This window comes from Heptranchias perlo, unplaced genomic scaffold, assembly GCF_035084215.1.
Source record: "Heptranchias perlo isolate sHepPer1 unplaced genomic scaffold, sHepPer1.hap1 HAP1_SCAFFOLD_281, whole genome shotgun sequence".
In the NCBI taxonomy this organism is placed as follows: Eukaryota; Metazoa; Chordata; class Chondrichthyes; order Hexanchiformes; family Hexanchidae; genus Heptranchias; species Heptranchias perlo.
This window is the reverse complement of record NW_027139293.1, coordinates 5,173-30,597: the sequence shown is the minus strand read 5'-3', so window position 1 is coordinate 30,597 and position 25,425 is coordinate 5,173. Positions and strand designations below refer to the sequence as shown.

General features: G+C 54.2%; 1 protein-coding gene across 2 annotated transcripts in view; it reads left to right on the top strand.

Moving 5' to 3' along the window:
- The window catches only part of LOC137310833 (cilia- and flagella-associated protein 45-like), a 41,203-nt gene extending 16,125 nt beyond the window's left edge, over nt 1–25,078 (top strand). For both annotated transcript variants that reach the window (XM_067978415.1, XM_067978416.1), the window contains exons 2-3: nt 24,556–24,687; nt 24,929–25,078. In XM_067978415.1, coding sequence (XP_067834516.1) covers nt 24,556–24,687; nt 24,929–25,078 — 282 coding nt within the window. The remainder of the gene's footprint in view (nt 1–24,555; nt 24,688–24,928) is intronic.
- The last annotated feature ends 347 nt before the right edge of the window (nt 25,079–25,425 follow it).

Sequence of the window (25,425 nt, the reverse complement as noted above, 5' to 3'; positions counted from 1 at the left end):
GTGTTTGATGGGACGGTGTGGAGGGAGTGTTTGATGGGACGGTGTGGAGGGAGTGTTTGATGGGACGGTGTGGAGGGAGTGTTTGATGGGACGGTGTGGAGGGAGTGTTTGATGGGACGGTGTGGAGGGAGTGTTTGATGGGACGGTGCGGAGGGAGTGTTTGATGGGACGGTGCGGAGGGAGTGTTTGATGGGACGGTGTGGAGGGAGTGTTTGATGGGACGGTGTGGAGGGAGTGTTTGATGGGACGGTGTGGAGGGAGTGTTTGATGGGACGGTGTGGAGGGAGTGTTTGATGGGACGGTGTGGAGGGAGTGTTTGATGGGACGGTGTGGAGGGAGTGTTTGACGGGACGGTGTGGAGGGAGTGTTTGACTGGACGGTGTGGAGGGAGTGTTGGATGGGACGGTGTGGAGGGAGTGTTTGATGGGACGGTGTGGAGGGAGTGTTTGATGGGACGGTGTGGAGGGAGTGTTTGATGGGACGGTGTGGAGGGAGTGTTTGATGGGACGGTGTGGAGGGAGTGTTGGATGGGACGGTGTGGAGGGAGTGTTTGACGGGACGGTGTGGAGGGAGTGTTTGAGGGGACGGTGTGGAGGGAGTGTTTGACGGGACGGTGTGGAGGGAGTGTTTGTTGGGACGGTGTGGAGGGAGTGTTTGACGGGACGGTGTGGAGGGAGTGTTTGACGGGACGGTGTGGAGGGAGTGTTTGATGGGACGGTGTGGAGGGAGTGTTTGTTGGGACGGTGTGGAGGGAGTGTTTGACGGGACGGTGTGGAAGGAGTGTTTGTTGGGACGGTGTGGAGGGAGTGTTTGATGGGACGGTGTGGAGGGAGTGTTTGATGGGACGGTGTGGAGGGAGTGTTTGATGGGACGGTGCGGAGGGAGTGTTTGACGGGACGGTGTGGAGGGAGTGTTTGACGGGACGGTGTGGAAGGAGTGTTTGTTGGGACGGTGTGGAGGGAGTGTTTGATGGGACGGTGTGGAGGGAGTGTTTGATGGGACGGTGCGGAGGGAGTGTTTGACGGGACGGTGTGGAGGGAGTGTTTGACGGGACGGTGTGGAGGGAGTGTTTGATGGGACGGTGTGGAGGGAGTGTTTGATGGGACGGTGCGGAGGGAGTGTTTGACGGGACGGTGTGGAGGGAGTGTTTGACGGGACGGTGTGGAAGGAGTGTTTGTTGGGACGGTGTGGAGGGAGTGTTTGACGGGACGGTGTGGAGGGAGTGTTTGATGGGACGGTGTAGAGGGAGTGTTTGATGGGACTGTGTGGAGGGAGTGTTTGATGGGACGGTGTGGAGTGAGTGTTTGTTGGGACGGTGTGGAGGGAGTGTTTGAAGGGACGGTGTGGAGGGAGTGTTTGATGGGACGGTGTGGAGGGAGTGTTTGACGGGACGGTGTGGTGGGAGTGTTTGATGGGACGGTGTGGAGGGAGTGTTTGATGGGACGGTGTAGAGGGAGTGTTTGATGGGACGGTGTGGAGGGAGTGTTTGATGGGACGGTGTGGAGGGAGTGTTTGATGGGACGGTGTAGAGGGAGTGTTTGATGGGACGGTGACGAGGGAGTGTTTGATGGGACGGTGTAGAGGGAGTGTTTGATGGGACGGTGTGGAGGGAGTGTTTGATGGGACGGTGTGGAGGGAGTGTTTGATGGGACGGTGTGGAGGGAGTGTTTGATGGGACGGTGTGGAGGGAGTGTTTGATGGGACGGTGTGGAGGGAGTGTTTGATGGGACGGTGTGGAGGGAGTGTTTGATGGGACGGTGCGGAGGGAGTGTTTGATGGGACGGTGCGGAGGGAGTGTTTGATGGGACGGTGTGGAGGGAGTGTTTGATGGGACGGTGTGGAGGGAGTGTTTGATGGGACGGTGTGGAGGGAGTGTTTGATGGGACGGTGTGGAGGGAGTGTTTGATGGGACGGTGTGGAGGGAGTGTTTGATGGGACGGTGTGGAGGGAGTGTTTGACGGGACGGTGTGGAGGGAGTGTTTGACTGGACGGTGTGGAGGGAGTGTTGGATGGGACGGTGTGGAGGGAGTGTTTGATGGGACGGTGTGGAGGGAGTGTTTGATGGGACGGTGTGGAGGGAGTGTTTGATGGGACGGTGTGGAGGGAGTGTTTGATGGGACGGTGTGGAGGGAGTGTTGGATGGGACGGTGTGGAGGGAGTGTTTGACGGGACGGTGTGGAGGGAGTGTTTGAGGGGACGGTGTGGAGGGAGTGTTTGACGGGACGGTGTGGAGGGAGTGTTTGTTGGGACGGTGTGGAGGGAGTGTTTGACGGGACGGTGTGGAGGGAGTGTTTGACGGGACGGTGTGGAGGGAGTGTTTGATGGGACGGTGTGGAGGGAGTGTTTGATGGGACGGTGTGGAGGGAGTGTTTGATGGGACGGTGCGGAGGGAGTGTTTGACGGGACGGTGTGGAGGGAGTGTTTGACGGGACGGTGTGGAAGGAGTGTTTGTTGGGACGGTGTGGAGGGAGTGTTTGATGGGACGGTGTGGAGGGAGTGTTTGATGGGACGGTGCGGAGGGAGTGTTTGACGGGACGGTGTGGAGGGAGTGTTTGACGGGACGGTGTGGAGGGAGTGTTTGATGGGACTGTGTGGAGGGAGTGTTTGATGGGACGGTGTGGAGTGAGTGTTTGTTGGGACGGTGTGGAGGGAGTGTTTGAAGGGACGGTGTGGAGGGAGTGTTTGATGGGACGGTGTGGAGGGAGTGTTTGATGGGACGGTGTGGAGGGAGTGTTTGATGGGACGGTGTGGAGGGAGTGTTTGATGGGACGGTGTGGAGGGAGTGTTTGATGGGACGGTGTGGAGGGAGTGTTTGATGGGACGGTGTGGAGGGAGTGTTTGATGGGACGGTGTGGAGGGAGTGTTTGATGGGACGGTGTGGAGGGAGTGTTTGACGGGACGGTGTGGAGGGAGTGTTTGATGGGACGGTGTGGAGGGAGTGTTTGATGGGACGGTGTGGAGGGAGTGTTTGATGGGACGGTGTGGAGGGAGTGTTTGATGGGACGGTGTGGAGGGAGTGTTTGACGGGACGGTGTGGAGGGAGTGTTTGATGGGACGGTGTAGAGGGAGTGTTTGACGGGACGGTGTCGAGGGAGTGTTTGATGGGACGGTGTGGAGGGAGTGTTTGATGGGACGGTGTGGAGGGAGTGTTTGATGGGACGGTGTGGAGGGAGTGTTTGATGGGACGGTGTAGAGGGAGTGTTTGACGGGACGGTGTGGAGGGAGTGTTTGATGGGACGGTGTGGAGGGAGTGTTTGATGGGACGGTGTGGAGGGAGTGTTTGATGGGACGGTGTGGAGGGAGTGTTTGATGGGACGGTGTAGAGGGAGTGTTTGACGGGACGGTGTGGAGGGAGTGTTTGATGGGACGGTGTGGAGGGAGTGTTTGACGGGACGGTGTAGAGGGAGTGTTTGATGGGACGGTGTGGAGGGAGTGTTTGATGGGACGGTGTCGAGGGAGTGTTTGACGGGACGGTGTGGAGGGAGTGTTTGATGGGACGGTGTAGAGGGAGTGTTTGACGGGACGGTGTCGAGGGAGTGTTTGATGGGACGGTGTGGAGGGAGTGTTTGATGGGACGGTGTGGAGGGAGTGTTTGATGGGACGGTGTGGAGGGAGTGTTTGATGGGACGGTGTGGAGGGAGTGTTTGACGGGACGGTGTGGAGGGAGTGTTTGACTGGACGGTGTGGAGGGAGTGTTGGATGGGACGGTGTGGAGGGAGTGTTTGATGGGACGGTGTGGAGGGAGTGTTTGATGGGACGGTGTGGAGGGAGTGTTTGATGGGACGGTGTGGAGGGAGTGTTTGATGGGACGGTGTGGAGGGAGTGTTGGATGGGACGGTGTGGAGGGAGTGTTTGACGGGACGGTGTGGAGGGAGTGTTTGAGGGGACGGTGTGGAGGGAGTGTTTGACGGGACGGTGTGGAGGGAGTGTTTGTTGGGACGGTGTGGAGGGAGTGTTTGACGGGACGGTGTGGAGGGAGTGTTTGACGGGACGGTGTGGAGGGAGTGTTTGATGGGACGGTGTGGAGGGAGTGTTTGTTGGGACGGTGTGGAGGGAGTGTTTGACGGGACGGTGTGGAGGGAGTGTTTGACGGGACGGTGTGGAAGGAGTGTTTGTTGGGACGGTGTGGAGGGAGTGTTTGACGGGACGGTGTGGAGGGAGTGTTTGATGGGACGGTGTAGAGGGAGTGTTTGATGGGACTGTGTGGAGGGAGTGTTTGATGGGACGGTGTGGAGGGAGTGTCTGACGGGACGGTGTGGAGGGAGTGTTTGATGGGACGGTGTGGAGTGAGTGTTTGTTGGGACGGTGTGGAGGGAGTGTTTGAAGGGACGGTGTGGAGGGAGTGTTTGATGGGACGGTGTAGAGGGAGTGTTTGACGGGACGGTGTGGAGGGAGTGTTTGACGGGACGGTGTGGAGGGAGTGTTTGACGGGACGGTGTGGAGGGAGTGTTTGATGGGACGGTGTGGAGGGAGTGTTTGATGGGACGGTGTGGAGGGAGTGTTTGATGGGACGGTGTGGAGGGAGTGTTTGATGGGACGGTGTGGAGGGAGTGTTTGATGGGACGGTGTGGAGGGAGTGTTTGACGGGACGGTGTGGAGGGAGTGTTTGATGGGACGGTGTGGAGGGAGTGTTTGATGGGACGGTGTGGAGGGAGTGTTTGATGGGACGGTGTGGAGGGAGTGTTTGATGGGACGGTGTGGAGGGAGTGTTTGATGGGACGGTGTGGAGGGAGTGTTTGATGGGACGGTGTGGAGGGAGTGTTTGATGGGACGGTGTGGAGGGAGTGTTTGACGGGACGGTGTGGAGGGAGTGTTTGATGGGACTGTGTGGAGGGAGTGTTTGATGGGACGGTGTGGAGGGAGTGTCTGACGGGACGGTGTGGAGGGAGTGTTTGATGGGACGGTGTGGAGGGAGTGTTTGATGGGACGGTGTGGAGGGAGTGTTTGATGGGACGGTGTGGAGGGAGTGTTTGATGGGACGGTGTGGAGGGAGTGTTTGATGGGACGGTGTGGAGGGAGTGTTTGACGGGACGGTGTGGAGGGAGTGTTTGACGGGACGGTGTGGAGGGAGTGTTTGACGGGACGGTGTGGAGGGAGTGTTTGATGGGACGGTGTGGAGGGAGTGTTTGATGGGACGGTGTGGAGGGAGTGTTTGATGGGACGGTGTGGAGGGAGTGTTTGATGGGACGGTGTGGAGGGAGTGTTTGATGGGACGGTGTGGAGGGAGTGTTTGACGGGACGGTGTGGAGGGAGTGTTTGATGGGACGGTGTGGAGGGAGTGTTTGATGGGACGGTGTGGAGGGAGTGTTTGATGGGACGGTGTGGAGGGAGTGTTTGATGGGACGGTGTGGAGGGAGTGTTTGATGGGACGGTGTGGAGGGAGTGTTTGATGGGACGGTGTGGAGGGAGTGTTTGATGGGACGGTGTGGAGGGAGTGTTTGACGGGACGGTGTGGAGGGAGTGTTTGATGGGACGGTGTGGAGGGAGTGTTTGATGGGACGGTGTGGAGGGAGTGTTTGATGGGACGGTGTGGAGGGAGTGTTTGTTGAGACGGTGTGGAGGGAGTGTTTGATGGGACGGTGTGGAGGGAGTGTTTGATGGGACGGTGTGGAGGGAGTGTTTGATGGGACGGTGTGGAGGGAGTGTTTGACGGGACGGTGTGGAGGGAGTGTTTGATGGGACGGTGTAGAGGGAGTGTTTGACGGGACGGTGTCGAGGGAGTGTTTGATGGGACGGTGTGGAGGGAGTGTTTGATGGGACGGTGTCGAGGGAGTGTTTGATGGGACGGTGTGGAGGGAGTGTTTGATGGGACGGTGTAGAGGGAGTGTTTGACGGGACGGTGTGGAGGGAGTGTTTGATGGGACGGTGTGGAGGGAGTGTTTGATGGGACGGTGTGGAGGGAGTGTTTGATGGGACGGTGTGGAGGGAGTGTTTGATGGGACGGTGTAGAGGGAGTGTTTGACGGGACGGTGTGGAGGGAGTGTTTGATGGGACGGTGTGGAGGGAGTGTTTGACGGGACGGTGTAGAGGGAGTGTTTGATGGGACGGTGTGGAGGGAGTGTTTGATGGGACGGTGTCGAGGGAGTGTTTGACGGGACGGTGTGGAGGGAGTGTTTGATGGGACGGTGTAGAGGGAGTGTTTGACGGGACGGTGTCGAGGGAGTGTTTGATGGGACGGTGTGGAGGGAGTGTTTGATGGGACGGTGTGGAGGGAGTGTTTGATGGGACGGTGTGGGGGGAGTGTTTGACGGGACGGTGTGGAGGGAGTGTTTGATGGGACGGTGTGGAGGGAGTGTTTGATGGGACGGTGTGGAGGGAGTGTTTGATGGGACGGTGTGGAGGGAGTGTTTGATGGGACGGTGTGGAGGGAGTGTTTGATGGGACGGTGTGGAGGGAGTGTTTGATGGGACGGTGTGGAGGGAGTGTTTGATGGGACGGTGTGGAGGGAGTGTTTGATGGGACGGTGTAGAGGGAGTGTTTGATGGGACGGTGTGGAGGGAGTGTTTGATTGGACGGTGTGGAGGGAGTGTTTGATGGGACGGTGTAGAGGGAGTGTTTGACGGGACGTTGTAATGGGATTGTGTAATGGGATGGTGTAGAGAGAGTGTTTGTTGGGACGGTGTCCTGAGATTGTATGTTGGGACCATGTACTGGGACTGTGTAATGTGTTGGTGTGGAGAGAACTTTTGTTGGGACAGTGTACTGGGATTGTGTAATGGGATGGTGTAGAGAGAGTATTTGTTGAGCCAGTGTACTGGGATTGTGTAATAGGATGGTGTACTGGGATTGTGTACTGGGACAGTGTACTGGGATTGTGTAATGGGATGGTGTACTGGGATTGTGTAATGGGACGGTGTACTGGGATCGCGTAATGGGACAGTGTACTGGGATCATGTAATGTGATGGTGTACTGGGATCGTGTAATGGGACGGTGTACTGGGATCGTGTAATGGGACGATGTACTGGGATCGTGTACTGGGGTTGTGTATTGGGATTGTGTACTGGGGTTGCCTACTGGGATTGTGTACTGGGATGCTGTACTGGGATTGTGTAATGGGATGGTGTAGTGGGATTGTGTACTGGGATTGTGTAATGGGACGGTGTCCTGGGATTGTGTCATGGGACGGTGTACTGGGATTGTGTAATGGGATGGTGTACTGGGATCGTGTAATGGGACGATGTACTGGGATCATGTACTGGGATTGTGTAATGGGATTGTGTAATGGGATGGTGTACTGGGATTGTGTATTGTGATGGTGTACTGGGATGGTGTACTGGGATTGTGTAATGGGATGGTGTAGTGGGATGGTGTACTGGGATTGTGTAATTGGATGGTGTACTGGGATCGCGTAAAGGGACGGTGTACTGGGATCGCGTAATGGGACAGTGTATTGGGATCGTGTAATGGGACGGTGTACTGGGATCGTGTAATGGGACGGTGTACTGGGATCGTGTAATGGGACGGTGTACTGGGATCGTGTAATGGGACTGTGTACTGGGATTGTGTACTGGGGTTGTGTAGTGGGATTGTGTACTGGGATTGTGTCATGGGACGGTGTGCTGGGATTGTGTCATGGGACGGTGTACTGGGATTGTGTAATGGGACGGTGTACTGGGATTGTGTAATGGGACGGTGTACTGGGATTGTGTACTGGGACGGTGTACTGGGATTGTGTACTGGGACGGTGTACTGGGATTGTGTACTGGGATTGTGTACTGGGACGGTGTACTGGGATTGTGTACTGGGACGGAGTACTGGGATTGTTTAATGGGACGGTGTAGTGGGACAGTGTACTGGGATTGTGTACTGGGATTGTGTAATGGGACGGTGCACTGGGATTGTGTGATGGGACGGTGTACTGGGATTTTGTAATGGGACGGTGTACTGGGATTTTGTACTGGGATGGTGTAATGTGATGGTTTAATGAGACTGTGTACTGGGATCGTGTACTGGGATCGTGTACTGGGGTTGTGTAATGGGATTGTGTAATGGGACGGTGTACTGGGATGGTGTTCTGGGATTGTGTACTGGGATGGTGTACTTGGATTGTGTACTGGGACCGTGTACTGGGATTATGTACTTGGATCATGTACTGGGACGTTGTACTGGGATTGTGTACTGTGAAGGTGTACTGGGATTGTGTACTGGGACGGTGTGCTGGGATTGTGTAATGGGATTGTGTACTGGGACTGTGTACTGGGATGGTGTAGTGGGATGGTGTAGTGGGATCGTGTACTGGGATTGTGTACTGGGATTGTGTGCTGGGATTGTGTATTGGGATGGTGTAATGGGATTGTGTACTGAGACGGTGTACTGGGATTGTGTACTGGGATTGTGTACTTGGACGGTGTACTGGGATTGTGTACTGGGATTGTGTACTGGGATTGTGTACTTGGACGGTGTACTGGGATTGTGTACTGGGACGGTGTACTGGTACTGTGTACTGGGATTGTGTACTGAGATGGTGTACTGGGATTGTGTACTGGGATTGTGTAATGTGATGGTGTACTGGGATTGTGTACTGGAATCGTGTACTGGAATTGTGTACTGAGATGGTGTACTGGGATTGTGTAATGGAATGGTGTACTGTGATTGTGTACTGGAATCGTGTACTGGAATTGTGTACTGAGATGGTGTACTGGGATTGTGTAATGGAATGGTGTACTGTGATTGTGTACATAAGAACATAAGAAATTGGAGCAGGAGTAGGCCAATCGGCCCCTCGAGCCTGCTCCGCCATTCAATAAGATCATGGCTGATCTGATCCCAACCACAAATCTAAAGAACATAAGAAGTCGGAGCAGGACCCGGCCACATAGCCCCTGGGCCCTCTCCGCCACCCACAGGGCATTGACCGATCCGAACTCAGCTTCATGTCCAATTTCCTGCCCGCTCCCCATAACCCCTAATTCCCTTTACTTCGAGGAAACTGTCTATTTCTGTTTTAAATTTATCTAATGATGTAGCTTCCACAGCTTCCTGGGGCAGCATATTCCACAGACCTACCACCCTCTGAGTGAAGAAGTTTCTCCTCATCTCAGTTTTGAAAGAGCAGCCCCTTATTCTAAGATTATGCCCCCTAGTTCTAGTTTCACCCATCTTTGGGAACATCCTTACTGCATCCACCCGATCAAGACCCTTCACAATCTTATATGTTTCAATAAGATCGCCTCTCATTCTTCTGAACTCCAATGAGTAGAGTCCCAATCTACTCAACCTCTCCTCATATGTCCGCACCCTCATCCCCAGGATTAACCGAGTGAACCTTCTTTGTACTGCCTCGAGAGCAAGTATGTCTTTTCTTAAGTATGGAGACCAAAACTGTATGCAGTATTCCAGGTGCGGTCTCACCAATACCTTATATAACTGCAGCAATACCTCCTTGTTTTTATATTCTATCCCCCTAGCAATAAAAGCCAACATTCCGTTGGCTTTCTTGATCACCTGCTGCACCTGCATACCAACTTTTTGATTTTCTTGCACTAGGACCCCCAGATCCCTTTGTACTGCAGTACTTTCCAGTCTCTCGCCATTAAGAAAATAACTTGCTCTCTGATTTTTCCTGCCAAAGTGCATAACCTCACATTTTCCAATATTATATTGCATCTGCCAAATCTCCGCCCACTCACCCAGCCTGTCTATATCCCCTTGCAGGTTTTTTATGTCCTCCTCACTCTCTACTTTCCCTCCCATCTTTGTATCATCTGCAAATTTTGATATGTTGCACTCGATCCCCTCCTCCAAATCGTTAATATAGATTGTAAAGAGTTGGGGACCCAGCACCGACCCCTGTGGAACACCACTGGTTACTGGTTGCCAGTCCGAAAATGAACCATTTATCCCAACTCTCTGCTTCCTGTTTGATAACCAATCCTCCACCCATGCCAGAATATTACCCCCAATCCCGTGATTTTTTATCTTAAGTAATAATCTTTTATGTGGCACCTTGTCGAATGCCTTCTGGAAGTCTAAATACACTACGTCCACTGGTTCCCCTTTATCCACCCTATACGTTATATCCTCGAAGAACTCAAGCAAATTTGTCAGACATGACTTCCCCTTCATGAAGCCATGCTGACTTTGTCCTATTAAATTATGCTTATCTAAATGTTCCGTTACTGTCTCCTTAATAATAGACTCCAAAATTTTACCCACCACAGATGTTAAGCTAACTGGCCTATAATTTCCAGCCTTCTGCCTACTACCCTTTTTAAATAACGGTGTTACATTAGCAGTTTTCCAATCTGCCGGGACCTCTCCTGAGTCCAGGGAATTTTGGAAAACTATCACCAAAGCATCCACAATCCCTACTGCCACTTCCCTCAAGACCCTAGGATGGAAGCCATCAGGTCCAGGGGATTTATCCGCCTTGAGTCCCATTATTTTACTGAGTACCATCTCCTGAGTGATTTTAATCGTATTTAGCTCCTCCCCCCCGAGAGTCCCCTGTTTGTCCAGTGTTGGGATATTCTTAGTGTCCTCTACTGTAAAGACTGAAACAAAATATTTGTTCAGCATTTTTGCCATCTCCATGTTTCCCACCATTAATTTCCCGGTCTCATCCTCTAAGGGACCTATGTTTGCCTTAGCCACCCTTTTTCTTTTTATATAACTATAGAAACTCTTGCTATCTGTTTTTATATTTTTTGCTAATTTCTTTTCATAATCTAACTTCCCTTTCTTAATCAATCCTTTAGTTACTTTTTGCTGTCTTTTGAAGAATTCCCAATCTTCTATCCTCCCACTAAGTTTGGCTACCTTATATGTCCTTGTTTTTAGTCGGATACTATCCTTGATTTCTTTACTTAGCCACGGGTGGCTGTCATTTCTTTTACACCCTTTTTTCCTCAGTGGAATATATTTATTTTGAAAGTTGTAAAATAACTCCCTAAATGAACACCACTGCTCATGTACCGTCTTACCCTTTAATCTATTTTCCCAGTCCACTTTAATCAATTCCGCTCTCATACCATCATAGTCTCCTTTATTCAAGCTCAGTACGCTTGTTTGAGAATCAACCTTCTCACCCTCTAATTGGATATGGAATTCAACCATGTTGTGGTCGCTCGTTCCAAGGGGATCCTTAACTAGGACATTATTAATTAATCCTGACTCATTACACAGGACCAGGTCCAAGGTTGCCTGCCCCCTTGTAGGATCAGTTACATACTGCTCAAGAAATCCATCCCTGATGCACTCAATGAACTCGTCCTCAAGGCTGCTCTGCCCAATTTGATTTGTCCAGTTAATATGATAATTAAAATCCCCCATAATTATGGCTGTTCCCTTATTACATGCCCCGACTATCTCCTGATTAATACTTCTTCCAGCAGAGTTGCAACTATTAGGAGGCCTATATACTACGCCCACTAATGTTTTTTTTCCCTTATTATTCCTTATCTCCACCCAAACTGTTTCATTATCTTGATGCTTTGTCCCAATATCATTTCTCTGTATTACAGTGATTCCTTCCTTTATTAACATAGCCACCCCACCTCCCCTTCCTTCCTGCCTGTCCTTCCTGATTGTTAAATACCCTGGCATATTTAATTCCCAGTCGTTGTCACCCTGCAGCCATGTTTCTGTAATGGCCACAAGATCATACCCATACGTAGTTATTTGTGCCGTTAACTCGTCCATTTTATTACGAATGCTACGTGCATTCAGATAAAGAACTTTCAAATCTGTTTTGTGACGCTTAGTTCCTGCTTTTTCCTTTTTTAACACTTTACCTATTACTCCATACCTTCTGTCCCTTCCTGTTACGCTTTCCTCTCTCTCCCTGCTCAGGTTCCCAACCCCCTGCCACTTTAGTTTAAACCCTCCCCAACAGCACTAGCAAACACTCCTCCTAGGACAGCGGTCCCGGCCCTGCCCAGGTGCAGACCGTCCGGTTTGTACTGGTCCCACCTCCCCCAGAACCGTTTCCAGTGTCCCAGGAATTTGAATCCCTCCCCCTTGCACCATTCCTCTAGCCACGTATTCATTTGAAATATCCTCCTATTTCTACTCTGACTAGCACGTGGCACTGGCAGCAATCCTGAGATTACTACCTTTGAGGTCCTATTTTTTAATTTACCTCCTAACTCCCTATATTCTGCTTTTAGGACCTCATCCCCTTTTTTACCTATATCGTTGGTGCCTATGTGCACCACGACAGCTGGCTGTTCGCCCTCCCCCTCCAAAATGTTCTGTAGCCGCTCCGAGACATCCTTGATCCTTGCACCAGGGAGGCAACACACCATCCTGGAGTCTCGGTTGCGGCCGCAGAAACGCCTGTCTATTCCCCTTACAATTGAGTCCCCTATCACTATAGCTCTGCCACTCTTTTTCCTCCCAGCCTGTGCAGCAGAGCTACCCGTGGTGCCAGGAAGTTGGCTGCTGCTGCCTTCCCCTGATAAGTCATCCCCCCCAACAGCATCCAAAGTGGCATATCTGTTTGAGAGGGGGATGGACACAGGGGACCCCTGCACTACCTGCCTGCATCTCTTACTCTTCCTGGTGGTCACCCATTCACTTCCTGCCTGTATACCCTTGACCTGCGGTGTGACCAACTCGCTAAACGTGCTATCCACGAGTTTCTCTGCATCGCGAATGCTCCACAGTGAGTCCACCCGCAGCTCCAGCTCCGAGATACGATCGGTCAGTAGCTGCAGGTGGACACACTTCCCGCACACATGGTCGGCAGGGACACTGGTAGTGTCCATGACTTCCCACATCTTGCAGGAGGAGCATATCACGGGTGCGAGGTCTGCTGCCATGACTTGCCTTAGCTGAGTTACCCCTTTTAAATTACGTTGAAATTAGAAAATGTTAACTATACTAGGGACCTAGGTTCACTAAAAAAAAACACTATCTGCTATAAAACCTGCAGATCTTCCCTTTCTTATTACTTTACTTACAGTAAAATGGTAGAAATACTCACCTGAACCTACTCACCAATCAGCTGCCTCCCCTGTGCCGCGTCACTTTCTGACTGGTGACGTCACCCCGAACTGCCGCTGGTCTCAGAGTCTCGCTCTCAGAGTAAGCTCTGGTCTCGCTCTCTCCGCGCTGTTTATATCCCCGCTCTGGTCTCGCTCTCTCCCGCCGCTCACCGCTCTCAGGTCCACTACCGCTCTGCAAGAAAAGCAAGGCAAAGCAGCACCTCCTTCCCCCACTTCACCTAACTCCCACACGTACCGAACTCTCAGCACACTGTGTAATATCCGCACACCGTCAACTGTACTGGGATGGCGTACTGGGATGGTGTGCTGAGATTGTGTAATGGAACGGTGTACTGGGATCGTGTACTGGGATGGTGTACTGGGACGGTGTACTGGGATCGTGTACTGGTGTTGTGTACTGGGATTGTGTAATGGGACGGTGTCCTGGGATTGTGTACTGGGACCGTGTTCTGGGATCGTGTACTGGGACCGTGTACTGGGACCGTGTACTGGGATCGTGTACTGGGACCGTGTACTGGGACCGTGTACTGGGATCGTGTACTGGTGTTGTGTACTGGGATTGTGTAATGGGACGGTGTACTGGGATTGTGTACTGGGATGGTGTAATGTGACGGTGTACTGGGATCGTGTACTGGGATGGTGTACTGGGACGGTGTACTGGGATCGTGTACTTGGGTTGTGTACTGGGATTGTGTAATGGGACGGTGTACTGGGATTGTGTAATGGGATGGTGTACTGGGACGGGGTACTGGGATTGTGTACTGGGATTGTGTACTGGGACCGTGTACTGGGATTGTGTACTTGGATCATGTACTGGGACGGCGTACTGGGATTGTGTACTGTGAAGGTGTACTGGGATTGTGTACTGGGACGGTGGACTGGGATCGTGTACTGGGATTGTGTACTGGGATGTGTACTGGGATGGTGTAATGGGATGGTGTACTGGGATGGTGTACTTGGACGGTGTTCTGGGATCGTGTTCTGGGACGGTGTTCTGGGACGGTGTTCTGGGACAGTGTTCTGGGACGGTGTTCTGGGACCGTGTACTGGGACGGTGTTCTGGGATCGTGTTCTGGGATGGTGTACTAGGACGGTGTTCTGGGATGGTGTTCTGGGATGGTGTTCTGGGATGGTGTTCTGGAATGGTGTACTGGGATGGTGTTCTGGGACGGTGTTCTGGGATCGTGTACTGGGACGGTGTACTGGGACGGTGTTCTGGGACCGTGTTCTGGGACCGTGTTCTGGGACCGTGTTCTGGGACCGTGTTCTGGGATCGTGTTCTGGGATCGTGTTCTGGGATGGTGTTCTGGGACCGTGTACTGGGACGGTGTTCTGGGACCGTGTTCTGGGACCGTGTACTGGGACGGTGTACTGGGACCGTGTACTGGGATCGTGTTCTGGGACCGTGTTCTGGGATGGTGTTCTGGGACGGTGTTCTGGGACGGTTTACTGGGACCGTGTACTGGGACGTTGTTCTGGGATCGTGTACTGGGATGGTGTTCTGGGATGGTGTCCTGGGATTGTGTACTGGGATGGTGTACTGGGACCGTGTTCTGGGATCGTGTACTGGGACCGTGTACTGGGACCGTGTACTGGGATCGTGTTCTGGGATCGTGTACTGGGATCGTGTACTGGGACGGTGTACTGGGATCGTGTTCTGGGATCGTGTACTGGGACGATGTCCTGGGACTGTGTACTGGGATCGTGTACTGGGACCGTGTTCTGGGATCGTGTACTGGGACGGTTTACTGGGATCGTGTTCTGTGACGGTTTACTGGGAGCGTGTACTGGGATGTTGTTCTGGGATCGTGTACTGGGACGGTGTTCTGGGATGGTGTACTGGGACTGTGTTCTGGGATCGTGTTCTGGGATCGTGTACTGGGATTGTGTTCTGGGACGGTGTACTGGGACGGTGTACTGGGACGGTGTTCTGGGACGGTGTACTGGGATCGTGTTCTGGGACCGTGTTCTGGGATCGTGTTCTGGGATCGTGTTCTGGGATGGTGTTCTGGGACGGTGTTCTGGGACCGTGTACTGGGACGGTGTTCTGGGACCGTGTTCTGGGACCGTGTTCTGGGACCGTGTTCTGGGATCGTGTTCTGGGATCGTGTTCTGGGATGGTGTTCTGGGACGGTGTTCTGGGACCGTGTACTGGGACGGTGTTCTGGGACCGTGTACTGGGACGGTGTACTGGGACCATGTACTGGGATCGTGTTCTGGGACCGTGTACTGGCATCGTGTTCTGGGATCGTGTACTGGGATCGTGTACTGGGACGGTGTACTGGGATCGTGTTCTGGGATCGTGTACTGGGACGGTGTCCTGGGACTGTGTACTGGGACTGTGTACTGGGATCGTGTACTGGGACCGTGTTCTGGGATCGTGTACTGGGACGGTTTACTGGGATCGTGTTCTGGGACGGTTTACTGGGACCGTGTACTGGGATGTTGTTCTGGGATCGTGTACTGGGACGGTGTTCTGGGATGGTGTTCTGGGATGGTGTTCTGGGATGGTGTACTGGGACTGTGTTCTGGGATGGTGTACTGGGACGGTGTTCTGGGATCGTGTTCTGGGATCGTGTACTGGGATTGTGTTCTGGGACGGTGTACTGGGACGGTGTACTGGGACGGTGTTCTGGGACGGTGTACTGGGATCGTGTTCTGGGATGGTGTACTGGGACGGTGTTCTGGGACGGTGTTCTGGGACGGTGTACTGGGACGGTGTACTGGGACCGTGTTCTGGGATGGTGTTCTGGGATGGTGTTCTGTGATGGTGTTCTGGGATCGTGTTCTGGGATGGTGTTCAGTGATGGTGTTCTGGGATCGTGTTCTGGGATGGTGTTCTGGGATGGTGTTCTGGGATGGTTCACTGGGATCGTGTTCTGGGATGGTGTTCTGGAATGGTGTACTGGGACGGTGTACTGGGATGGTGTTCTGGGATGGTGTTCTGGGATGGTTCACTGGGACCGTGTTCTGGGATCGTGTTCTGGGATCGTGTTCTGGGACGGGGTACTGGGACGGTGTACTGGGATCGTGTACTGGGATCGTGTTCTGGGATCGTGTTCTGGGATCGTGTTCTGAGATCGTTTTCTGGGATGGTGTTCTAGGATGGTGTACTGGGATCGTGTTCTGGGACGGTGTACTGGGACGGTGTTCTGGGACCGTGTACTGGGATCGTGTACTGGGATGGTGTTCTGAGATCGTGTTCTTGGATGGTGTACTGGGATGTTGTACTGGGACGGTGTACTGGGACGGTGTACTGGGACCGTGTTCTGGGATCGTGTTCTGGGATCGTGTACTGGGACGGTGTTCTGGGACAGTGTACTGGGATTGTGTACTGGGACGGTGTTCTGGGATCGTGTACAGGGACGGTGTACTGGGACGGTGTACTGGGATCGTGTTCTGGGATCGTGTACTGGGATCGTGTACTGGGACGGTGTACTGGGACGGTTTACTGGGACGGTTTACTGGGATCGTGTTCTGGGATCGTGTACTGGGACGGTGTACTGGCATCGTGTTCTGGGATCGTGTACTGGGACGGTGTACTGGGACGGTTTACTGGGATCGTGTTCTGTGATCGTGTACTGGGACCGTGTACTGGGACGGTGTCCTGGGACGGTGTACTGGGATCGTGTACTGGGACGGTTTACTGTGATCGTGCACTGGGATGGTGTACTGGGATGGTGTTCTGGGATGGTGTTCTGGGATGGTGTACTGGGATGGTGTTCTGGGATGGTGTACTGGGATGGTGTACTGGGATGGTGTTCTGGGATGGTGTACTGGGATGGTGTACTGGGACCGTGTTCTGGGATCGTGTACTGGGACGGTTTACTGGGATCGTGTTCTGGGACGGTTTACTGGGACCGTGTACTGGGATGTTGTTCTGGGATCGTGTACTGGGACGGTGTTCTGGGATGGTGTTCTGGGATGGTGTTCTGGGATGGTGTACTGGGACTGTGTTCTGGGATGGTGTACTGGGACGGTGTTCTGGGATCGTGTTCTGGGATCGTGTACTGGGATTGTGTTCTGGGACGGTGTACTGGGACGGTGTACTGGGACGGTGTACTGGGACGGTGTTCTGGGACGGTGTACTGGGATCGTGTTCTGGGATGGTGTACTGGGACGGTGTTCTGGGACGGTGTTCTGGGACGGTGTACTGGGACGGTGTACTGGGACCGTGTTCTGGGATGGTGTTCTGGGATGGTGTTCTGTGATGGTGTTCTGGGATCGTGTTCTGGGATGGTGTTCAGTGATGGTGTTCTGGGATCGTGTTCTGGGATGGTGTTCTGGGATGGTGTTCTGGGATGGTTCACTGGGATCGTGTTCTGGGATGGTGTTCTGGAATGGTGTACTGGGACGGTGTACTGGGATGGTGTTCTGGGATGGTGTTCTGGGATGGTTCACTGGGACCGTGTTCTGGGATCGTGTTCTGGGATCGTGTTCTGGGACGGGGTACTGGGACGGTGTACTGGGATCGTGTACTGGGATCGTGTTCTGGGATCGTGTTCTGGGATCGTGTTCTGAGATCGTTTTCTGGGATGGTGTTCTAGGATGGTGTACTGGGATCGTGTTCTGGGACGGTGTACTGGGACGGTGTTCTGGGACCGTGTACTGGGATCGTGTACTGGGATGGTGTTCTGAGATCGTGTTCTTGGATGGTGTACTGGGATGTTGTACTGGGACGGTGTACTGGGACGGTGTACTGGGACCGTGTTCTGGGATCGTGTTCTGGGATCGTGTACTGGGACGGTGTTCTGGGACAGTGTACTGGGATCGTGTACTGGGACGGTGTTCTGGGATCGTGTACAGGGACGGTGTACTGGGACGGTGTACTGGGATCGTGTTCTGGGATCGTGTACTGGGATCGTGTACTGGGATCGTGTACTGGGACGGTGTACTGGGACGGTTTACTGGGACGGTTTACTGGGATCGTGTTCTGGGATCGTGTACTGGGACGGTGTACTGGCATCGTGTTCTGGGATCGTGTACTGGGACGGTGTACTGGGATGGTTTACTGGGATCGTGTTCTGTGATCGTGTACTGGGACCGTGTACTGGGACGGTGTCCTGGGACGGTGTACTGGGATCATGTACTGGGACGGTTTACTGTGATCGTGCACTGGGATGGTGTACTGGGATGGTGTTCTGGGATGGTGTTCTGGGATGGTGTACTGGGATGGTGTTCTGGGATGGTGTACTGGGATGGTGTACTGGGATGGTGTTCTGGGATGGTGTACTGGGATGGTGTACTGGGATGGTGTTCTGGGACGGTGTTCTGGGACGGTGTACTGGGACGGTGTACTGGGACCGTGTACTGCGATTGTGTACTGGGACGGTGCACTGGGACCGTGTACTGGGACAGTGTACTGGGACCGTGTTCTGGGATGGTGTACTGGGACCGTGTTCTGGGATGGTGTACTGGGATGGTGTTCTGGGATGGTGTACTGGGATGGTGTTCTGGGATGGTGTACTGGGATGGTGTACTGGGACCGTGTACTGGGACCGTGTTCTGGGATCGTGTTCTGGGACTGTGTACTGGAACCGTGTACTGGGATGGTGTACTGGGACGGTGTACTGGGACGGTGTACTGGGACTGTGTTCTGGGATGGTGTACTGGGACGGTGTACTGCGATTGTGTACTGGGACGGTTTACTGGGACCGTGTACTGGGACGGTGTACTGGGACCGTGTTCTGGGATGGTGTTCTGGGATGGTGTATTGGGATGGTGTACTGGGATGGTGTTCTGGGATGGTGTTCTGGGACTGTGTTCTGGGACGGTGTACTGGGACGGTGTACTGGGACGGTGTACTGAGACGGTTGACTGTGACGGTTTACTGGGACGGTGTCCTGGGACCGTGTTCTGGGATCGTGTTCTGGGATCGTGTTCTGGGACGGTGTACTTGGACTGTGTTCTGGGACGGTGTACTGGGACGGTGTACTGGGACGGTGTACTGGGATGGTGTACTGGGATCGTGTTCTGGGATCGTGTTCTGGGACGGTGTACTGGGACGGTGTACTGGGATGGTGTACTGGGATGGTGTACTGGGACCGTGTACTGGGATGGTGTACTGGGACGGTGTATTGGGACGGTGTACTGGTACGGTGTACTGGGACCGTGTACTGGGACGGTGTACTGGGATGGTGTACTGGGATGGTGTACTGGGATGGTGTACTGGGACCGTGTACTGGGATGGTTTACTGGGATGGTGTACTGGGACGGTGTACTGGGACCGTGTACTGGGACCGTGTACTGGGATGGTGTACTGGGACCGTGTACTGGGACCGTGTACTGGGACGGTTTACTGGGACCATGTACTGGGATGGTGTACTGGGACCGTGTACTGGGACCGTGTACTGGGACGGTTTACTGGGATGGTGTACTGGGACCGTGTACTGGGACGGTGTACTGGGACGGTGTACTGGGACCGTGTACTGGGATGGTGTACTGGGACCGTGTACTGGGATGGTGTACTGGGACGGTGTACTTGGACCGTGTACTGGGACGGTTTACTGGGATGGTGTACTGGGACGGTGTACTGGGACGGTTTACTGGGATGGTGTACTGGGACGATGTACTGGGACCGTGTACTGGGACCGTTTACTGGGATGGTGTACTGGGACCGTGTACTGGGACGGTTTACTGGGATGGTGTACTGGGACCGTGTACTGGGACGGTTTACTGGGACCGTGTACTGGGACCGTGTACTGGGACCGTGTACTGGGACCGTGTACTGGGATGGTGTACTGGGACGGTGTACTGGGATGGTGTACTGGGACGGTGTACTGGGACCGTGTACTGGGACGGTTTACTGGGATGGTGTACTGGGACGGTGTACTGGGACGGTGTTCTGGGATGGTGTACTGGGACTGTGTACTGGGACGGTTTACTGGGATGGTGTACTGGGACCGTGTACTGGGACCGTGTACTGGGATGGTGTACTGGGACGGTGTACTGGGACCGTGTACTGGGACGGTGTACTGGGACGGTGTACTGGGACCGTGTACTGGGATGGTGTACTGGGACCGTGTACTGGGATGGTGTACTGGGACGGTGTACTTGGACCGTGTACTGGGACGGTGTACTGGGATGGTGTACTGGGACGGTGTACTGGGACGGTTTACTGGGATGGTGTACTGGGACGATGTACTGGGACCGTGTACTGGGACCGTTTACTGGGATGGTGTACTGGGACCGTGTACTGGGACGGTTTACTGGGATGGTGTACTGGGACCGTGTACTGGGACGGTTTACTGGGACCGTGTACTGGGACCGTGTACTGGGACCGTGTACTGGGACCGTGTACTGGGATGGTGTACTGGGACGGTGTACTGGGATGGTGTACTGGGACGGTGTACTGGGACCGTGTACTGGGACGGTTTACTGGGATGGTGTACTGGGACGGTGTACTGGGACGGTGTTCTGGGATGGTGTACTGGGACTGTGTACTGGGACGGTTTACTGGGATGGTGTACTGGGACCGTGTACTGGGACCGTGTACTGGGATGGTGTACTGGGACGGTGTACTGGGACCGTGTACTGGGATGGTGTACTGGGATGGTGTACTGGGATCGTGTTCTGGGATGGTGTACTGGTACGGTGTACTGGGATGGTGTACTGGGACGGTGTACTGGGATGGTGTACTGGGACGGTGTACTGAGATGTTGTACTGGGACCTTGTACTGGGACCGTGTACCGGGATGGTGTACTGGGATGGTGTACTGGGACCATGTACTGGGATGGTGTTCTGGGACCGTGTACTGGGACCGTGTACTGGGACGGTGTACTGGGATGGTGTACTGGGACCGTGTACTGGGACCGTGTACTGGGATGGTGTACTGGGACGGTGTACTGGGATGGTGTACTGTGACCGTGTACTGGGATGGTGTACTGGGATCGTGTACTGGGATGGTGTACTGGGATGGTGTACTGGGATCGTGTTCTGGGATGGTGTACTGGGACGGTGTACTGGGATGGTGTACTGGGACGGTGTACTGGGATGGTGTACTGGGACGGTGTACTGAGATGTTGTACTGGGACCTTGTACTGGGACCGTGTACTGGGATGGTGTACTGGGATGGTGTACTGGGACCATGTACTGGGATGGTGTTCTGGGACCGTGTACTGGGACCGTGTACTGGGACGGTGTACTGGGATGGTGTACTGGGACCGTGTACTGGGACCGTGTACTGGGATGGTGTACTGGGACGGTGTACTGGGATGGTGTACTGTGACCGTGTACTGGGATGGTGTACTGGGATCGTGTACTGGGATGGTGTACTGGGATGGTGTACTGGGATGGTGTACTGGGACCGTGTACTGGGATGGTGTACTGGGACGGTGTACTGGGACGGTGTACTGGGATGGTGTACTGGGATGGTGCACAGGGATGGTGTACTGGGATGGTGTACTGGGATGGTGTACAGGGATGGTGTACTGGGATGGTGTACTGGGACGGTGTACTGGGATGGTGTACTGGGATGGTGTACTGGGACGGTGTACTGGGACCATGTACTGGGATGGTGTTCAGGGATGGTGTACAGGGATGGTGTACTGGGATGGTGTACTGGGACGGTGTACTGGCAAGGTGTACTGGGACCGTGTACTGGGATGGTGTACAGGGATGGTGTACAGGGATGGTGTACTGGGATGGTGTACTGGGACGGTGTACTGGGACCGTGTACTGGGATGGTGTACTGGGATGGTGTACTGGGACGGTGTACTGGGATGGTGTACTGGGACCGTGTACTGGGACGGTGTACTGGGACGGTGTACTGGGACCGTGTACTGGGACCGTGTACTGGGACGGTGTACTGGGATGGTGTACTGGGACAGTGTACTGGGACGGTGTACTGGGATGGTGTACTGGGACGGTATACTGGGACCGTGTGCTGGGACGGTGTACTGGGATGGTGTACTGGGATGGTGTACTGGGACCGTGTACTGGGATGGTGTACTGGGATGGTGTACTGGGACGGTGTACTGGGACAGTGTACTGGGACGGTGTACTTGGATGGTGTACTGGGACGGTGTACTGGGACCGTGTGCTGGGACAGTGTACTGGGATGGTGTACTGGGATGGTGTACTGGGACCGTGTACTGGGACGATGTACTGGGATGGTGTTCTGGGATGGTGTACTGGGACGGTGTACTGGGACCGTGTACAGGGATGGTGTACTGGGACCGTGTACTGGGATGGTGTACTGGGACCGTGTTCTGGGATGGTGTACTGGGACCATGTACTGGGACCATGTACTGGGACCGTGTACTGGGATGGTGTACTGGGACCGTGTACTGGGATGGTGTACTGGGACCGTGTACTGGGATGGTGTACTGGGACCATGTACTGGGACCGTGTACTGGGACCGTGTACTGGGACCCTGTACTGGGATGGTGTTCTGGGACCGTGTACTGGGACGGTGTACTGGGATGGTGTACTGGGATCGTGTACTGGGACGGTGTACTGGGACGGTGTACTGGGACGGTGTACTGGGATGGTGTACTGGGACGGTGTACTGGGACCGTGTACTGGGACGGTGTACTGGGATGGTGTACTGGGATGGTGTACTGGGACAGTGTACTGGGACGGTGTACTGGGATGGTGTACTGGGACCGTGTACTGGGACCGTGTACTGGGATGGTGTACTGGGACGGTGTACTGGGATGGTGTACTGTGACCGTGTACTGGGATGGTGTACTGGGATCGTGTACTGGGATGGTGTACTGGGATGGTGTACTGGGATGGTGTACTGGGACCGTGTACTGGGATGGTGTACTGGGACGGTGTACTGGGACCGTGTACTGGGATGGTGTACTGGGATGGTGCACAGGGATGGTGTACTGGGATGGTGTACTGGGATGGTGTACAGGGATGGTGTACTGGGATGGTGTACTGGGACGGTGTACTGGGATGGTGTACTGGGATGGTGTACTGGGACGGTGTACTGGGACCATGTACTGGGATGGTGTTCAGGGATGGTGTACAGGGATGGTGTACTGGGATGGTGTACTGGGACGGTGTACTGGCAAGGTGTACTGGGACCGTGTACTGGGATGGTGTACTGGGATGGTGTACTGGGACGGTGTACTGGGATGGTGTACTGGGACCGTGTACTGGGACGGTGTACTGGGACGGTGTACTGGGACCGTGTACTGGGACCGTGTACTGGGACGGTGTACTGGGATGGTGTACTGGGACGGTGTACTGGGACAGTGTACTGGGACGGTGTACTGGGATGGTGTACTGGGACGGTATACTGGGACCGTGTGCTGGGACGGTGTACTGGGATGGTGTACTGGGATGGTGTACTGGGACCGTGTACTGGGATGGTGTACTGGGATGGTGTACTGGGACGGTGTACTGGGACAGTGTACTGGGACGGTGTACTTGGATGGTGTACTGGGACGGTGTACTGGGACGGTGTGCTGGGACAGTGTACTGGGATGGTGTACTGGGATGGTGTACTGGGACCGTGTACTGGGACGGTGTACTGGGATGGTGTTCTGGGATGGTGTACTGGGACGGTGTACTGCGACCGTGTACAGGGATGGTGTACTGGGACCGTGTACTGGGATGGTGTACTGGGACCGTGTTCTGGGATGGTGTACTGGGACCATGTACTGGGACCATGTACTGGGACCGTGTACTGGGATGGTGTACTGGGACCGTGTACTGGGATGGTGTACTGGGACCGTGTACTGGGATGGTGTACTGGGACCATGTACTGGGACCGTGTACTGGGACCGTGTACTGGGACCCTGTACTGGGATGGTGTTCTGGGACCGTGTACTGGGACGGTGTACTGGGATGGTGTACTGGGATCGTGTACTGGGACGGTGTACTGGGACGGTGTACTGGGACGGTGTACTGGGATGGTGTACTGGGACCGTGTACTGGGACGGTGTACTGGGATGGTGTACTGGGATGGTGTACTGGGACCGTGTACTGGGACGGTGTACAGGGATGGTGTACTGGGACCGTGTACTGGGACCGTGTACTGGGACCGTGTACTGGGATGGTGTACTGGGACCGTGTCCTGGGATGGTGTACTGGGACCGTGTACTGGGACCGTGTACTGGGACGGTGTACTGGGATGGTGTACTGGGACCGTGTACTGGGACCGTGTACTGTGATGGTGTACTGGGATGGTGTACTGGGATGGTGTACTGGGACCGTGTACTGGGACCGTGTACTGGGACCGTGTACTGGGACGGTGTACTGGGATGGTGTACTGGGACCGTGTTCTGGGATGGTGTACTGGGACCGTGTTCTGGGATGGTGTACTGGGACCATGTACTGGGACCATGTACTGGGACCATGTACTGGGACCGTGTACTGGGACGGTGTACTGGGATGGTGTACTGGGATGGTGTACTGGGACCGTGTACTGGGACCGTGTACTGGGATGGTGTACTGGGATGGTGTACTGGGATGGTGTACTGGGACCGTGTACTGGGACGGTGTACTGGGATGGTGTACTGGGATGGTGTACTGGGACCGTGTACTGGGACCGTGTACTGGGACCGTGTACTGGGACGGTGTACTGGGAGTTTCTCTGTGTGATATGTTTATTTGATTGTTTTGATCTTCATCTCCTCCCATTTCCCTTTCAGTCGTTCTGCCCTGGTGGTTGTGCTCCCCGGTTGGATCCCAATGGCTCCGCTGGCCCCTACCCCTCCCGTCGGTACCGTACCAAGGCGTTAAGTTCGAATATCGATGAGACACTGTTTGGGATCCGTCGACAGGTAACAGTCAATGATTATCCAATGGGATGGTGAATCTCCTCTGTTTCCCATTGGCCTTGACCGCAGCTGTCGCAATGTTGGCCGGTCAATAGTGGGAGCATGGGTCCAGGAGGCCGGATAATGTATCTGATCCGACCGTCCCGGTTGGTCCTGAGACCAAGGACGGGTTATTCCCGAGCAGGGAGCGGCGGGAAGGTGTGTCAGAAACGACTAATGATACGTTAACTCTTTTCACCATCAGAAATTGGCCGGCCCCACACAGCCTGAAGCAAACTTCGACCCGTGCTCTGACAAACTCCTGGGGGAGCTGCTCTCTGTCCCCAGTGGGACGCAGAAACCCATCGAGAGTGTCCGCCTGATCACAAAGGATCTGGTCCGGGACCTGATGTGAGTAACAGAGCGAGAGCCACAATGGGTCATCGACAGAGTGATGGATAGGGAGAGAGAGAGAGAGAGGGAGAGAGAGAGAGAGAGAGAGAGAGATCGATAGAGAGAGAGAGAGAGAGGGAGAGATCAATAGAGAGAGAGAGAGAGAGAGATCGATAGAGAGAGAGAGATCGATAGAGAGAGATCGATAGAGAGAGAGAGAGATCGATAGAGAGAGAGAGAGAGAGATCGATAGAGAGAGAGAGAGAGAGATCGATAGAGAGAGAGAGAGAGGGAGGGAGAGAGAGAGAGAGAGAGAGGGAGAGATCGATTGAGAGAGAGAGAGAGGGCGAGAGAGAGAGAGATCAATAG